We start from the raw sequence: 17790 nt of genomic DNA, 5'->3' as shown, positions 1-17790 counted from the left end.
ACACCCACGTGTATACAGTGCAAACACTCACACTGACAATCACACACTCACACTCACACTCACTGCTCTGCTCAGCTCAATTTCCTCACTTTCCCATCATGCCTTGTGCCTCTGCTCGCCTCCAGAAAGCACCAGAGGGAGGAGCCCCTCGTTAAAGCACAACCTTCCACAGACTCCACCCCCTCCACCACCACCACCCCGGCTCCTCCCAACACCACCACCGCCACCACCACCTCTTCATCCACCACGACCGCCACCACCTCCTCCTCCTCCTCCTCCACCACCACCACCACCACCACCGCTCCCGCCCCCACCGCACCGGCCTCCAAAAACATCAAGAAGAAATTTGGGGACTTCTTCGCCTTTAAGAAGGTTCGCGCAGCCCGGGGCACCAAGGGAGAGGGCGCCCCGGAGGGCAAGGCCAAGAAGACCTCCATCGCCGACCTCATCCGACCCCTGAGGGAGGCGGCGCGCGCCGAGAAGGAGCGCGAGAAAGAGCGGGAGCGGGAGAAGGAGCGAGAGAAGGAGAAGGAGAAAGAGAGGGAGAAGGAGAAGGAGAAAGCACACGAGGGAGAGGAGGAGGAGGAGGAGGAGGAGGAGGAAGCCGTCCGCGTCGTCAAGACGACCACCGCCACCATCACGTCCGCCGTCACCACCCCCAACATCACCACCATCGCCGCGGACGCGGACGCCGCGCCGGTCAAAGACATGGCGCCGACCTCTGCCACGTCGCCGACGCCCTCCCCCGCCCTCACCTCCCCCACCTCGCCCAGCCCCGCTCCCTCACCCACCCCGGTGACCAATGAGGTGCAAGCGCTCTCCCCGGCGTCGCCCACACCCACGTCCACCGGGGCTCCGGTCCCGGCCGCCTTGCCCTCCGGCGAGCTGGAGAAGGGCCGGCCGCTGGAAAAGAGCCGCACGCCGGACGGTGAGCGCAGGCCCAAGCCCAGCAGGCGCTCGCTGAGGGAGGGCAAGTCCCAGTCCCTCATCCTGCTCACGGGGCTGGAGCCCGAGGAGGGGGGACCTGCCGCACAAGCCAAGGTAAATAAGTACCCCCATACTGACCACTAGCGACTAGCCACAGCACGCCGTGTTATATTAATGCCATTCAGTGATTGAGAAACATTTTCCTTGAATTTTGAATTTTGAATTTTGAATTCAAACGATGGGTGACAATCGATGGGCGATGAGCGAATCGCTATAAATTTGAACTGGGATTAAGAACCAAAGATTCTAGAGCAGCCCTAATATCTTTGGTGAGAACCTGCAGGGGAGGTTTGGCTGGGTGACTGTAAACATGTTCTCCTTCATATGGTCAGTTAAGGCTAAAGAGCAGGATTCTCCATTGATATTTTGATGTTGATTATCCCTTTTCATTGGATCATGGGATATGGATGAATTGTATTTTTGTTTTCTGATTTTGTTTTGTCTACACATGGGCATGGCTGATAATATGTTGAGTGGTTTTTTAGTTTCCTAGATGTCCCATTATTGCAGTGGTTCTCAAACTTGGGAATGGGAATGTTCAAGCCCCACCTGACCCCTGAACATCCTGGAAAAATTTGCATCGTATTTTGGTTCCACGTTATTTTAGTTCATATGTTGGTCTGTTAAGAACTCCTATGTTTGTGTGTGGCTATTTTGTTTTAAATCTATGATCTTCCTTGTCAAAAAGAAATACATTATGAAAGATAGGCACAAAATACTAATTTCCTCCTGTTCACTGCACCCCACCTGTCATGTCTCTATTCCCCACTAGTGGGGCCCGCCTCACACTTTGGGAACCACTTATTGGATACCATGTTTATTTCAGTGGGGTGTATGTGTGTGTTTTTATTCATGTGTTATACCTGCTGTCAGGGGTCATATGTTCAAGTTCAGCTTAGCCTGTCTTCTCCTTTTCAATTCAGTTGGGCTCAATTCTTGTGTAGGGTGTGTTTGTGTGTTGGAAATGCATATTTGATAGGGCGTCTGTGTTTTTGTAAAGGGAGTGCTTTAGTTGGGTCTGCACTGTGCCAAGGTATGTGTGATGTGCGTGTGTGTATTTGTGTTTGTGTTTGTGTGTGTGTGTGTGTGTGTGTGTGAGTGACGGTTTATCCACGTCTGCAGACTGGCATTGTGAGCTGGAGTGCAGCCAGGCTTGTGTCCTCAGCCTCCCCGTATCAGGCAGGGAAGAGAGCAGGGCCTTCAGAGAGGATTAAACTATTCATTTCTTCGAGGGCGGAATCATAATATCTTACTCTATATTCATAACAGCCTTATTACTTTAGCACTTATCAGGTGCTCATTAAACAGAGTTCACGAGAGTTCAGCACGCCGGATTTCTGCGGCAAGTGAATTTCGATTGCTCCCACTGAGGATGTATTCCACTCCTAAAAACTCTAGCACTCTCTGTCTCTAAACTCTCTCTAGGACTCCTTGATTTACACTCTATACTTGCACTTAGAGTCTCTGTGTCACCATGTAGGCTGCTCCAATAGGGAAGAACAGCCTCTCCAACCCTCCTGGACCAAACCCGGTCAAACTGCAGACTTCCATTACCTCTAGACAGCCCCTGACATATCAAGTTAAACACACTTGTAATGTACAGTATGTTTAAGAGAGAGAAATCTAGTGGAATACAAAAACAACCCTTGTGGGTCTCGAAATATGGCTTAAGCGTTATTTTTTCATAAAAACACAAGCGTATCTGGATAAATGATATATACGGAAGTGAAATGAACAGAAGATGAGAGTAGGATCTGGCCTGTGAGTGTTGAGACGTCAGACTGAGTCACCAGGAGAAAATGGTGTTTCATGTTCCTCTGCTGCTCATCACCAAGAACACACAGCCGTCAAGATGAGCTTCACAGACGCAGAGGAGGGCGGAAGAAATAACGATGTCTCAGACAGTCCAGCTTTTCTCATTCACTGCCCTCTCCTCCTCTTTCTCCCCCTCCCTCCCTCCTGTCCTCCCTCCTTCCTGTCCTGCTCTGCCCCATCTGTTGCTCTGTTATCACTTCTCTCTCCTCCTCTCCTCTCCTCTTCTCTCCCCTCTCATCTCTCTCCTCCTCTCCTCTCTCCTCTCCTACTCCCCTCTCCTCTCCTACTCCCCTCTCCTCTCGTCCCCTCGCCTCTCCCCTCTCATCTCTCTCCTCCTCTCCTCTCCTCTCCTCTCCTCTCTCCTCCTCTCACTCCTCCTCTCCTCTCTCCTCTCCTCTCTCCTCAACCCTGTCCTGTTGTGCAGAAACACGTGTCTGAGAGCTCGTCCAGCTTTGAGCAGCGGCTCCACGTCATGCTCCATCGCATGGGCATGACCAAGACGCCTCCCTCAGAGTCATCCAAAAGCAACCAGGTGTGTGTTTGTGTGTGTGTGTGTGTGTGTGTGTGTGTGTGTGTGTGTGTGTGTGTGTGTGTGTGTGTGTGTGTGTGTGTGTGTGTGTGTGTGTGTGTGTGTGTGTGTGTGTGTGTGTGTGTGTGTGTGTGTGTGTGTGTGTGTGTGTGTGTGTGTGTGCGTGCGTGTGTGTGTGTGCGTGTGCGTATACGTGTGTGTGATTGTACGTGTGAAAATAATGTCTATATTTACAGCATTTGGATTACTCTTCAGTTGCCACCTATGCTACTAGAGATTCAGTGCTGTGTTTTGGCATGGCCATATGTACACTATACTATATTTACCACAGCAGCCCTTTGTCATCATTAAAATGACAACAGGTCAGGCTCACCCAAGGCACAATGCATATGTGACAATATCATAACAGTGCCAGGATGGAGGTGAACGTGAAGTATGAGAGCGCAAACTCACACTCATTGCTGTGGCCATTACCTTACTTGATAACCATGTTTTAACAAAACAGTTATGAAAATGAGACGCTGTATGTTTCATCTTAGCCCATGTATCAATATCACTTGATCACAATTTGGTTAAAGAGTGTTTAACATGTGCGAGGGCATGGATTATATGCCAGCAGATAATTGAATTTAATCTCTTTTATCCTCTTACAGAGCAAGGATGAGGAGCTGAAGAAAGCCAACTCTGAAGGTGAGCCCCGGCTCTTTGTGTGAGCCCCCTACACACACACACACACACACACTCTCTCTCTCTCTCTCTCACAGACACACACTCTCTTCCTCTCACAGACACACACACACACGCATACAGTACATAAAGGAAAAGAGAGCCACCCACATTTTCTCTCGCTGTCTTCGTAACACACACACACACACACACACACACACACACACACACACACACACACACACACACACACACACACACACACACACACACACACACACACACACACACACACACACACACACTCAAGCACCTGAAGCTCCTGCGTCCGGCATCACCTTTGCGTGTCCACCCTGTCTGAAGGGGAGCTTGTGCTGCATTGGTAGTTTTGCTACCTCCGAGACATCTGTGCTCTTTGCAATCTCATTAATTTGGCCTGCAGTAAAAACGTGTGAGTCAGTGCTGTGCTGAGCTGAGCGTCCACTGCAGGCTCCCTCCCGGCTCTCCGCTCCCCGCTAGTCACACTCCGACTCCGCTCACTCGTCCAGCGCAGGGGGAGAGGGAGTATGAGTTAACCGTGCACATTGGAGACTCAGGCAATTCATCATTTTACGTCAGACATTAATCACCTGAACAGTGTCACCAAAGCTGTTGCTCTCTCTTTCTCTCCCTCCCTCTCTCTCTCCCTCCCTCTCTTTCCCTCTCTCTCACTCTCTATCTCCCTCTCTCTCTCCCTCCCTCTCTTTCCCTCTCTCTCACTCTCTATCTCCCTCTCTCTCTCTCTTTCTCTTTCTCTCTCTCTCTCTCTCTCAGTGATGTGATGTAAAATAATGCACGGAACTCAGCTTTTAAGCAGCAAAAGCCAAATTAAAATGGGTGTTCTGAGGCTCTGGCTGAGAGCCCAGAGCGAGAACACAGACTCATCTGTTTTCACTGCTGGGTCAAAGGTCAAGTCCAGCTGACAACTCTTTAATGAAGGAGTTTGTTTTGGAGTATGTGTGTGTGTGTGTGTATGTGCTTGCGTCTTTCACAGCTCTACAGTAAATTACTATATCTCTCCTCCATTAGGAGCCATTCTGGACAACAAACCTGAACCTCCGCCCACCTTTATGAAGCCGCGCACCATGTCCACCTCATCAGGTAAGCCAGTCACCCGCTCCGTGCCCCCCAGACCGCCGCGCTCACGATGATGGCCCCGTGTCTAGACATGGCACGCTGCTGACACAATAACCTCTGAGCCAAGAGATGCGGAAACGGTGCCACCTACTGTTGATGTGCCCAGAAGACGTCAGCAGTAATGTACCGATAAGGCTATAAAGGGACGAGCCGTGGAATGAGAGACTAGAATCGAGAACAGCGCTATTTTCTGTGTCGAACCTGGAATAAGTGTAAATGATTCTGTGAGGCTATGAACTGGTGCAGTATGTTTGATATTGCTCGTTTTAAAACCCATTAAATAGATTATTAGATAGATACAAATAGATTACAGGTTTTTAAGCAAGCTGAACTATATTCTGTAACCTGTTCTATGAACTCACTATCTGCATTGTACACATGCAAAAAAGGTTGTATAACATTCATGAAGCCTCATAATGATTTGCCTGTAATCTGAAGCTGTAATTATTTATGCATAGTCATGACAGCACTCATTACTGTAAGCATCACAATATTGTTTTATAAGCCCTTACAGTTTAATGCATTACAATGTGTTTCATTTTTACCTTAAAATGCTAAATAGATGCTGAGTTTAAGCATAAATTCCCATATTTTGTAAAAAAAAAAGCCTTTTATGATAACAGACCATATGAGTCCTATTCCACTGCCTTTGACTGTCTCGTTGACACCTGCCGTGTCTCTCACTCCCAGACACTAGGCGGCCCGTAAGACCAGGTGTGACAGGTGAGAAGCCGGCCCTCCCTGACCGCCCCGTAGGGCCTCTGCCCCCCAAACCCGCCCTCAAACCCGTGCTCCCCCCGCCCTCCGAGGTCCCTGGCGGCCCCAAGGTCTCCCCGATGGCCCCTAAGCTGCCCAGCCCGTCCGTAGAGGGCCCCCCGCCCGGGGAGCCAGACCAGGAGCCCGGCGCGGCGACGGCCCAGACCCAGCCGAAGGAGCCGCCGCCTCTGTCCCCTCGGCGGGAGGCCCCCCCGGCCCCGTCACCACGCAGGGGCATCAGCACAGACGCCAGGGAGCGATCCGAGAGAGCACAATCAGTCACTGAAGGTAGGCCCCCTCCTTTGGAGCGGACTTTACAGTATGTGGACACCAGGGCCAGAGTTACCCAGTCAAGACACCTTTGGCTACATCGAGCACACAACTGCAGCGTTCCGTTCGTGGAGAGTAAAAATGGTTACAGAAGATTGGTCTGATTTTTTTAGGATTTCACATCTGGTGTAGCCAGTTCTATTGATTACAGTGGAAGCTAATTGTTGGAGCATACACTCTGTGACCTGCACTCTGGCTGTTATGGTCTCTTCTCCCCCACAAGCATGCAGCATAATTTAGTCTTGTCACGACTTGTGTCCTTAAAGCCAAACAAACAAACACAGTGTAATCCTACTGTTGTACTGGAGTGCAAAGCAGTCATCTGTCTCCTAAGCAGCAGTTTACCATGCATACATTCAGTCCATAACAAATCCCAATAAGGTTGGAGCTCTTCATTAACTAGAGTAATGAACTGAAAGCATTTTGAGGCTAACATGCTGAAAATATAAACATATTGTATAACACCAGGCAGTTATGAATACTGTATCTGTCACTTCTTTCTCTCACACACACACACACACACACACACACACACACACACACACACACACACACAGCAGGATATCAGTATGCTAATGCAATATCAGTTTCTATAATTAGGGCTCTGAAAGAAGGAGAGAACATTGTATTCATCTCCTTCTGCATGAGTATGTTCTCATTCACACTCTCATTTCTCTCTCTCTCTCTCTCTCTCTCACACACACACACACACACACACACACACACACTCTCTCTCTCTTTCTTTGTCTCTTGTCTTGCCTAACTGACATCCTCTTATTCCCCTCGCCATGACCAATCCTATCATGTCATAGAGGAACAGAGTGATGACAATGTAATCATGCGGGTGCTCAAATGGCTCCGATAGCTGTGAGTGTGTTCATTCTGCATGTCTGCATTGTGGCGATTCCGCTGCGCTCTCAGGCCATTCTCCTCTAAAGATGCCGCATTCGGCCCCAAATTTTATTAGCCAAATTGAACAGCGGCGCAATCAATCACCCTAATGCAGAAGCAGTACGCAGTTAGACGCAGTCGTAGAATAAGTCTTCACTGTGACTCAGCGAGTGTCTGTCAGAAACCCGCACCTTTCTGTGGAACTTCAGAGAGAAGGACGGCTGCAAGCCAAACTGCATGACTGGCTGTTAGTGGAGTTCTAATGAAGTATTAGTGTCTTCTGGGTTGATGTTCTGAAACCTCTGCAATTTTAGAACGTTTGATTTGTCATATTGTAAGATTAAAACTGTCCCCGTCTCCAGTCTCAGTGACACTAATGAAACTGTGGGTTGTGTTTGAATGTGATTAGAATGCAACTGGTGGTTTGTGTGTTGGATTATTGTGCATGGTATGCAACCTCCCACACTGTGTTGAACTGTGTCTGAGAACGTTCCCTCTCTGTCTCCCGTCTCGTCTCGTCTCGTCTCGTCTCGTCTCGTCTCCCAGAGACCCTGCCGAAACCACGCCCCCGCATGAAGCCCTCGCCCCAGCGGCGCGCCGTGTCCGTGCACGAGGACTCGCTCCTCCTCCAGCAACACGCCGCCCTGCTGGACCCTGAGGGTGAGCGCACCACCGCACCAGCACACCATGGGTGCCTCTCATTGGTCTTTATATCTATCCTCCCTTCCTTCCTTCACCACCGCACCAGCACACCATGGCTGCCTCTCATTCGTCTTTATATCGAGAGACAGCTGAGAAAGCATCTAACGTTTGAAAGGGTTCTGAAGGATCTTTGGTGTTACTGTGCAAAACTGGGTGTGTCCAGGTTAAGCAAGTTACACTAGACTGAGACTTTAATCCACTCAAACACTCAGTGAGCTCTCATATCCTTCCCCATACTACTGTACATCCCCTAGTGAACCACCTCTATACTCATTGCAGTTGAGCAACTGGTCAGGCCTCAGTGTCTACAGTAGCGCTGTATGTAGGGTGTCCTCTGGCCCGTCCACATGTACCAACCCCTCCACCCCCTTGCTTTGTAGAGTTGAAGGCGGCGTTGCCACGGCTACAGAGGTCACCAGTGCGTAAGCATGCCAACCTGGGGGAGCTGCCAACGTGCTCTGAAGACCTTCCCGAGGGAGAGGAGGGTGAGTAGAAAGGTGGAGGAACACTGCGTGTGTGTGTGTGTGTGTGTGTGTGTGTGTGTGCTAGGGGATTTCCCATGTCTGTTAAGGTTGGATAGGAAATAAACAGAAGGAGAGCAAAGGAAGGAGTGATGATAAAGAGGACTGAACCAGGTTGGAAAACAAGAGAAGAGAACCAAGCAGAAGTTAAGATGAGGTGCCAGTAAGCGCAGTGTGCAAGGGAAACACAGAGTTCATAAATTACCATAGCAGAGCAGAGCACATTGTGTTCCAAATGTGCTGAGCTCAATGCAAATTCCCTTATTAAACATGTTCAAAGGATCGGGGGAATTGATGATGATGATGATGAGGTAATGCTGTTGGCATCCTCTGGACGCCTCCTACACCGATGCCGAGGCGCTAAGCTCATCATTGCCTCTGCAGCTCATGCTCCCACCCACCCGCCACATACAGCAGCTGCCTCTGGAGCCGGCGTGGCCCGGATACGGCCCGGGTCTGGCTCACATCCGCAGTCGGGGCCCCCATGGAGGGCATCTGTTGGTTCTGCTGCTGTCTGGGTGTGTCCTCGAAGAGCCCTGTTACTCAGTCAGGCTTTATGCGGTGGCCGCCGTGACGTCACGTGACCTGTGTACCTGAGTGTCGGAGATCATATTACGGTGCCGCTGCACTTGTTAGACCAGACTGGCGCACAAGGCATCATGTTTCCCCGGGCCGTGATTTGGACAAATGCCCTCATTTACTGGCCTGGAGCAGGATAATGATTTCCCAGTGAAGCAGGGGATGGGGCGTGCAGGCACAGTCAGACCCATAATCCCCCACGGCACAATTAGTGTGACAGACTTATTAAAAGCAATGATTCATCCCCATGCTTCCGCTAATGTGGACAGGTCAATACTTGCCTCTTTGATGCAATCGAGGAAGACATTACCGTGTAGGGTTCTCTTTTTATAGATGTATAGAGTGGTAGGATGGTGCAGATACTTCCTCAGGCACCTGCGCTAAAGTTAAAATATTAATATCCTTATTCAGTACCTGCACATATTTTAATTTAGCTGCAAGTGCAAGCAGTGCATTTTCTCAGAGACTGTTTAATAAAGCTAATGCAACAATGGTCTTTGTAAAGTCAAGCCAATTAATAACCCAAGTGGAGTCTGATCTCCACCGCTTATGCTCCCTGATAGAAGATCAATTGAGGAATAAATTGCGTTTGATTTTGTAAAGAGCACTGCTATAATGAAGCCTTTTTTTTAATTGTGTACATCAAAAAAAGCAACAATGTTCAGTAAGCCATAAAAACTATTCCTGGATAACCATTTTATCCTGTTCACTTACTGTTAAGTTCAACTAATTACTCTAGTCCACAAGGACTCGGGTATTCATACACAACCCTGGCTCTGTAAATAGGACACAAGCACAGTGGGTCAGACCGAACCCAAAACTGTTCCAGTCAATCAACACATTGCTTCAAGAGCGCAGGGAGAAGGAATATGATTTCACTTGCCTGTTGCACTTAAAGAAACACCATGGAAGAATTAAGATCTTTGCCCATTGACATCAACATTCAACGCCTTTTAGCACTAAGAGCATTTTAGCATTGTCAGTGCAATAGATAGATAGAGATACTTTACTGATCCCCAAGGGGAAAGAATATCAAGCACTGGCACTGTCAGAGAATTCATTCTTTATATTAGAAGTCAGTGTAGCATCAGAGTGAATCTCAATAACCATCCTCTTGAATTGTGAGCTCTTACCTTTAACTGAATTATGAGACCCCTTCTGGGCCGGTGGGGAGCTGATAGACACCATATATTAAGCTCTGTGGGGAACCACCAGATACATGCTATGTGATTTTATGATGTGTGATGGTTCTCTAATGACTTGTTACTTTCCTCATGGGTATCTGTAGGTAAAGGAGCGGGGAAGAGGGAGGAGGACAGTGGCCAGGCAGAGGGGACAGACTGCACGGCGCCCTCCAATGGCCACAGGGGGCACAGCCCAGCAGGCACCAGCCAGGAAGACCAGGGAGAGACCACCGTGGACGGGGAAGGGGGGGAGACAGTCTCAGAGCAGCACACACCAGCGCAGGGAGAACCATCAGACCAAAGAACTGAACCCCCCTTATCCAAGACAAACATGGACTGAGCCCCCTGTGCAAAATCTATTTTCTATCATGTCTACCTTTGCCTTGCACGTCAGATTATGTACAAAAGAATGAATTATGAACAAACGAAGAAAACAAGAAAAGAACGGTTTTAAAAAAAGAGAACAAATCAATACCTATACTTGTTAATAATGATTAAAAAGTGAATTCAGTTGTGTCAAAAGGGGACTTCTGTCTTCATTAGAGCTCTTGACTGTCTACCCGGCCTGACCATCATATCATTATTTGTTTCCACCATCTTCTGTCAACCCCACACCATTAAAAATGACTGCCGTTCCTGCCTGGTGGACAAAGGAGGGGGATAAAGAAAAACGGTTGGCTCTGTTTTCAAAGGGATCCCTAGCTCCTTCTGTCCCTGTGTGTGTGTGTGTGTGTGTGTGTGTGTGTGTGTGTGTGTGTGTGTGTGTGTGTGTGTGTGTGTGCTCGCTCAGAAGTGCCGTGTGCCTCTGTGTTCAGTGTCTCCCTCTTCTTCTTATCACCGAGAGGCAGCCACAGCAGCGCTCGCGTAGCGTCGACAGAGAGGAGAGTGACACGCGAGTGCAGTGGCTCTCCAACTGCTGAAAATAACCACCACATAATGGGAGAGCACAGTGAGAGATGACAGTGCTTGACTGCAGACAACTGCAGGCAGGGTGGCTCATCCAAAATGACACACTGACCAGTCATTCTGTGACGGTGCAACACACACACAACCAACCCCCCGTAGACACACACACACACACACTTCACCTGTTTTAAGGATCCTGCTAACACTTTAGAGCTCAGAGCTCAGTTAACTCGCAAAACACCCGTCTCATCTTACTTCAAAAGGAAGTGTGCACAGCGTTGGACCTGCCTTGCTTGAGAGAGTGTGTGTGTGTGTGTGTGTATGTGTGTAAGAGGAGGAGGATGGGTGAGAAGAGTAGTGTGATGGTGGCCTACTAAAGGAATGTGCGTGGCCACTGGCCGCCACCATCAAGGGGTACGTGGTATAAAGTGTTGGTGTGGGCATGAAGGCACGTAGGCATACGGACTGACCGGAGCCCACTCGTCTCTGCTGCGTGATGCCATGTAAGCGTAGCTTCTCTTCTCCCTGGCAACGGCACGTTCCTCGCCCAGCTCAGGCAGAAAGCCGCGGTGCCGCAGAGTTGGCTGGCAGGAGATGCCCAGGAGTAGGAGTGCCATCTGTGTGTGCGGTTGTGTTTGTGTGCGCGCGCGTGTGAGAGAGGGAGAGAGGATGGACGTGTGAAGTGATGGGAGATGGAGAGTGAACAGAAGGGAGATTAAAGCATCGACTAAGCGAAGATCCACCCAGCCAACGGAACCTGTCCATAAGCTTCTCACACCACACACAACCACCACACACACTCCTTTGGAATATTCTGTGGAAGCATATGTTTATTCTCCCTCCACAACACACACACACAAGGTGCTGAGGGTGTGGCACACCCAATGTCGCTGCTTAATCCGGAGGCAAATCGTTGCTTCATAAAACAGCTGAATGAAATGCACCTGGATGCAAATGTAGTAGAATAGACCAAAATTATAAGAGGCAAAGGCAGAAGATATATAATCTGAAACATTTTATTACATGAAAATATTAACAATTGGCACTTAATTTACAGTAATAAAATCAACCTTACCTAGAAAAGAAAAAAGAAAAGAACACCCACATCATGTTAAATAACAATAAAATCATGTTTTCCACCAAACATGACAATTCCCAAAACAATCAAAAAATGTTCAACAGTACTGTTAAGCCTTTCAACAATTTATAAGGGATGATAAAATACCTTTAGAAAAATAAATATATTTCTGGAATTAAGAGACCATAGGCCCAGTTTTGCAATGCATTGCTTTCAGTGAGTTCTGCTTGCCAGAATAGTCATGGCCACTGTTTCAGTTAGTCCGCTTACCTACTGAAAAGCTCCGTACAGGAGAGGTTACCAACAACAAACACCCCCTTTTTCCTTTTGAAAATATCCGCACAAAAATAGCTTCCTGAGGCCTGTTTAAGGAGATTGTGAAACAATGTGACACACCCCCCACCACCCCCCAAATCCCCCAAGAAGGAGATCAAGCGAATACAGAATGTTTCACGTTATGGCTGAGCTGACCAAGTGCTTACTCAACTCACAGGGGAATTCTGGGTAATGAACATATTACTTGGAAATGCGACCAAAGCAGTATCTCATCTCTTATCATGTTGCAAATATCTGAATGTGTCTTTCGACATCGTCGTCCCAAAGGAGACTAGACGATGCAAATTCATTGTAGTGTACCCAGGGAGATGGAAGAAGTCTGAAACTGTTTAGCTATCAATCAATCAATCAATCAATCAATCAATCAATCAATCCGCATGATCAGCATGGTTATCAAAGCATCTACTGCAGCAATGCCCCACCCCTTTCAAAAAAAAAAAAAAAAAGAGAACGCAAGACAGAAAAGAACCACTGAGAAGTAAAATGATCTGTACAATATGTTAAGATCTCTTTGGTAAAGGTTTAAGAAAGCTTAGTAACTACGGGATTAAAGAAATCTGATTCACATTCATGTAGGCGTATGGAGTGAGGTCAGCACATGTGTGTGTTTTTTTTTGAGCATAGCAAACATTATGAGACAACATTATAATGATCAATTATGAGATGCTGTACAAAATAATAAAAAGGCCCAAATTTAGTCAAGGTAAAAAGGAAAGGACAACTTCTGCACTGTTATGGTACAAAGTGAGGCCAAGTTGCTTTTTCAAAGAACTCAATGTAAAAGCCTGAGACTACAGAAACCCGAACAGGATTTCTAAAAGTCTTTAGATTAAATACCAATTGTTCCTGACTCACGAAGGGGAATTAAATAGCTGTCCTGCCTGCACCTTCACAATGAATATATAATGTTAATAGTAGTGTTTTGTTTCCTCTCCAAGATGGGACTGAGCTACTTTAGTTCTTCTGGCTCTTGATCAGTTTCTGGCTGAGCACACATGCGCGCGCGCACACATACACACACACACACACACATGCACGCACACACACACACACACACACACTTTACCCCCTTCATTAGAAAGCTGGAATGGGTTTTAGTATGTACAGTTCATTTCACACGCATTTGTCTGGTTGTAACATGATTGATGGTGTTGAGCACATGAAAAGATTAGATGAAAAAGGCTTTAAGTTGGAATGAAATCAATGCTGAACTCCAGTATCATGAACTCCATCGGTCTGTTACCATATCACACAGCTGCTGTATACATTCTGTACGATAGTGACGTCATTTTCAATACAAAACTACTAAGGGAGGGGCAAGGATTCAGTTCTAATAGCACAGAGATGCTCCCATTAGGTGCCGCTCATATTAAAAAGGCTTCAGAACATTTGCTCTCTCTCTCTCTCTCTCGAGTCTGGAATGTTCTACTTTCAAACAAAGTGGATCGTGTGCAAGATTTCTCCATCCACACACCTGAACGAGAGGTCACCTGCCCCTGACTGCTCTCCTCTTCACACCGCCTTTGCTTAGTTACAAAAAACCCGGCAGCAATCCCTAAGTGTCTAACCACCTTCCTAAATACAACCCCTGGAAAAAACAAAAGCCCCCACCATGTCACCTTATAGAAGGAATGATGCCGTCAAAGAAACTAAAAATTCCTCAGCTCTTCACCTGGGGGATATAAGGCCTCTGAAGAGGGTACAGCTGAGTCTTGCATAAGGTGTCCTCTTTGTGAGTGAACACTGATTGCATATCGTCTCTCGTTCTCTCTCTTCCCTGCTTTCTCTCGCTCGTTCCGTCCACCCGGCGTGGAGACACGTGGTGTGTGCCGTGTGCCAGGGCCTCGTGCTACAGAGTGGCCAGGACTCGGAGGAAGGAGATGATGACCACGCAGAAGGACTGGCCCACACCGAACACCAGCGCCTCCAGAGAGATCATTCTCTTCCCCGCCGCCTTATACACTCCTGCTATCGCCGCACCTGTGAGGACACACACACACACACACACACACACACTTTAATCCTGATCTCTCTTAGAGATGGTTCACATAACAAGATTACATGTATACATAACTGGATTCATTTATCAAAAATAAGTAGTAACCAAATGACCAACATGTCTCCAGGCTTGCAACATTAACTGCCTGACATCAAATGGATGGGATGGAGATTTATAGTAGTAAAGGGCCTCATTTAGTGATCTATTGATCTATCTATCATCTATTGATTACCTTTAGTAGTTAAAGAAAAGTATCATTTGTCTGTAAAATCGTTATGCAACACCTGTGAATTGATCCATGTATATTCTGAGTGCTTATAGAAAAGTCAAGACAAACAAGCTTGTGCTCCAAGTACACTGCAAAAGTGGATTTAGGGTTCATGGTTGAGGCTCCTGCCAGCTTTGCTGTGAACTTCACTGGACATAAAAGGCAGTGAATATTTTATGAGCACACTCTAGGCTTGAAATAAAAGCTTAATGTGAACTAGCCAGCCATTTGTAAATCTGCATTCAACGTACACTATCTGGAGACAAAAATGCCTTGCCGGACAAGGATGAACAAGCCCATTTGGAAGAAAAGGCCTCCTGGAGTGTCTGAACTATGTGAATGTGCTAAGGAAAGAGATGACAAGCATTCCCTGCAACTGACGGAGTGATGGTATCTGGAAGTCAACTGAGAGCTTTAGAGGGTAGGCTACATCTTACTTACTAGATCAAATGGCAAACAACTTACAGTTCAAATGGAAAGTATAAAGTGTTGCATTATAAATTCTGTCCAAGACAGTCATACACTTGAAGATGCACACCACAAAACCCCAAATAAACACCACACCACGAGGACCACCAGTCAAACTAATGAGGGTGAAAGTGTGCAAACTCTTGAGGAAGGACGGATGTATGTGGAACTCACTGGTGAGGACTCCGCCGGTGAGCGGGCCCAGGACGCCCATGAGCACGATGGCGATGGGCATGAAGCGCGCCATCTTGTGCTGCCGCAGCGTGAACATGGCCAGCAGGGCCGCCGGCAGGTGGAACATCAGCGAGGAGACGGCGGTCCACAGGAACACGCCATACCACATCTCTGGTAGAGCCAAGGGAGGGAGGGAGAGAGGGGGAGAGAGAGAGACAGAGAGAAACAGATAGAGAGAGAGGTTGAGTGAGAAGTTGAGAATTGAAGAATGAAAGTGATGAGTGAGAATAAAGGAAGAATGGATGGGGATGGGGATCATAAGAGACAAAAAATAATTTAAGGGGGGGTGATATAAAAAGGAGAGAAGATATAAGCTAGGCTTTAATGAAGCCTTCAAACCACTGACATAAACCTTACAATTCCAACAAACGGTCATTGACACAGGGGTGTAGTGGAGCTAGGCAGCAGGGCATAAACCTCACTAAGGGATTTGTGCCACAAACAACAAAGTGCATCATCTGCAATTCTGCAAAGCACTGGCAAAGAAACATTACATTGTCAATTTTACAGCAACCTTACAACTAAGGTCAGACAAAGGATATGTTGATGTCACACTGATCTGGTGACTGACTCATGAATTATTTACCCTGTGCAGAACCATCTGAACCTTTTGTACATGGCCAGCACCCAACCGAACTAAGGTTAACAAAACATAAAGTAAAACGTGGTCATACAAGGTCTTATATAACTTAACACTAGTATTCATCGAAATCTACTGTACCATAAGCCTTGTGTATGCATTGGACATCTGACATACTGTGGATAAGAGTCCGTTAATACTTATTACGCAAACCTGAACGTTTGTGACCTCAAATCCAGGAGTTTAAAATGATTACAGAGCCCGTTTATGTAAAAAAATCTCTCAAACAATGCATACCCCCCCCTCCCCCTCCCCCTCCTCTAAGGCTCTTTAGTTGCTACAGTTTTCCTGAAAACACTACTGTTAACATGGTGACAATGACAGTGACTGAATGTTACTGATCATTTCTGCAGCCACAATTTCACCATTTATACTGCTCAGACAAATTACAAACAATAACCGAACACCTTTACTGATAGTAGTAGTTTACTTTGTATGTAACATAAGTTACTGGCATTAACGCCACCTGACCAAATGGTCTTTACGGTGATTTCAGTTTAGAGTTGTAGCCAGGTTAGATGGTAATGCAATGAGTAAAGCAGCTTGGTAGCCTTGTTTACCGACCAACTACCTCACTGTCAACTACCTCACAGTCGCAACATCCAAATAAATACAATCGATCTAAACACCACTATTCCATCAATTTCTTAGCTGGCGATATATATGGCTAAGTCTTAGACAGGCAGCATTAGCCGACTAAAATGACATGTCTCTATGCTCTGCTCCATCTCGCTGTTTGTTGGCTAGCAGCTATCGCTAGCTCACGTTACATAGCTAACGTTAGCGCACGAACACAAATGCGATCACAGTGGCCAACAGTTAACACATCTACAACACTGAATGAACACCCATCTCCAACGCGATCCATTGCTGAAACATAACGCCAAAGTTGTCGGAAAATGATGCAACGTTACATTAACTGGCGTGACAGGTTGGCTAAAAGAAGCTAACTAGCTACTCACCTGAAAAGTCGCACAGCGATGTATCGTTGGCGCAATTGTAGCCATGTTTTCTTGGAACCAAATTCAAACTGAGAATTTGCTGCACAAACCCTATATCGGTATGCCCACTCTGCATCTCTTATCGACAGGACACGACAAACATGAGGGAAAACGCGAGAATCCAAGTACCACCATGAGAAAATCGATGTGGGTTTGTTGTGTGACAGCCAGTCTCACCGTTACTCCCATGTAGCAATCAGCTAACACAAGCTCGCGAGCTAGCACTTCATAAACACAAACTTGAGCTTTGACGTCATGTCGTCCAAGTGACCGCGTGAGCTCAACTCATAAGAGATCATGAGATAAAATTCCGTCTAGTGCTCGATTCAGAGCTATTATCTATTAATGAAGAAAATAAAGCATTCAATACGCATCCAAAAATGTTGCTGGATTTATTTTGAGATAAATAATTCCGCATTATACAGTTTATGGGCGGGGTGATCTCTCAGAGAAGTTTGTACCATTGGACTTTCCGTACCTTTACGCGAGACGCATGAACAATGGGCTTCTGATGGTCGCATGCTAGTTTGATGGGCAAGTGGCGCATAACACAGATTTAAAAACTGAATTTAAAAGAAAGACAAGTGAGATACTTCAATATTTTATGTTACGCTAGTAACTTTATAGCTGTTAGTTTCACTCTCGCTATACAGTAAAAGCTGTAACGTAGGCGTATATTCCCACGTATCTCATCAGATTTCTTGGCGTTGGGTCTTTTGTTGTT

General features: G+C 46.9%; 3 protein-coding genes across 3 annotated transcripts in view; 2 read left to right on the top strand and 1 right to left on the bottom strand.

Moving 5' to 3' along the window:
* The window catches only part of carmil2 (capping protein regulator and myosin 1 linker 2), a 51369-nt gene extending 40711 nt beyond the window's left edge, over nt 1–10658 (top strand). Inside the window, exons 33-40 of the mRNA XM_062547349.1 lie at nt 126–1041; nt 3227–3334; nt 3985–4021; nt 5066–5137; nt 5864–6217; nt 7697–7810; nt 8233–8337; nt 10241–10658. Coding sequence (XP_062403333.1) covers nt 126–1041; nt 3227–3334; nt 3985–4021; nt 5066–5137; nt 5864–6217; nt 7697–7810; nt 8233–8337; nt 10241–10476 — 1942 coding nt within the window. The 3' untranslated portion in view covers nt 10477–10658. The remainder of the gene's footprint in view (nt 1–125; nt 1042–3226; nt 3335–3984; nt 4022–5065; nt 5138–5863; nt 6218–7696; nt 7811–8232; nt 8338–10240) is intronic.
* Nucleotides 10659–12042: 1384 nt separating this feature from the next.
* On the bottom strand, nt 12043–17498 carry tmem170a (transmembrane protein 170A). Its single transcript, XM_062548316.1, has 3 exons — nt 17028–17498; nt 15366–15536; nt 12043–14436 (listed from the first exon to the last, which is right to left on the bottom strand). Exons 1-3 carry the CDS (start codon nt 17140–17142, stop codon nt 14306–14308), a joined length of 417 nt encoding a protein of 138 aa, XP_062404300.1. The 5' UTR covers nt 17143–17498; the 3' UTR covers nt 12043–14305.
* cfdp1 (craniofacial development protein 1) overlaps nt 17496–17790 on the top strand; it is a 37725-nt gene continuing 37430 nt past the window's right edge. The window contains exon 1 of the mRNA XM_062548315.1: nt 17496–17650. The gene's annotated coding sequence lies outside the window, so the exon portion shown is untranslated. The remainder of the gene's footprint in view (nt 17651–17790) is intronic.

This window comes from Sardina pilchardus, chromosome 10 (assembly GCF_963854185.1).
Source record: "Sardina pilchardus chromosome 10, fSarPil1.1, whole genome shotgun sequence".
In the NCBI taxonomy this organism is placed as follows: domain Eukaryota; kingdom Metazoa; phylum Chordata; class Actinopteri; order Clupeiformes; family Clupeidae; genus Sardina; species Sardina pilchardus.
This window is presented reverse-complemented; position numbering and strand designations above follow the sequence as displayed.

Bases quoted from the DNA above. Each gene is read 5' to 3' on its own strand.
- tmem170a (XM_062548316.1), bottom strand. From the start codon at position 17,142: ATGCAGAGTGGGCATACCGATATAGGGTTTGTGCAGCAAATTCTCAGT. The intron at 15,537-17,027 runs GTGAGTAGCTAG...TGGCTCTACCAG, and splicing joins ATCGCTGTGCGACTTTTCAG to AGATGTGGTATGGCGTGTTC. The intron at 14,437-15,365 runs GTGAGTTCCACA...GTGTCCTCACAG, and splicing joins CACCGGCGGAGTCCTCACCA to GTGCGGCGATAGCAGGAGTG.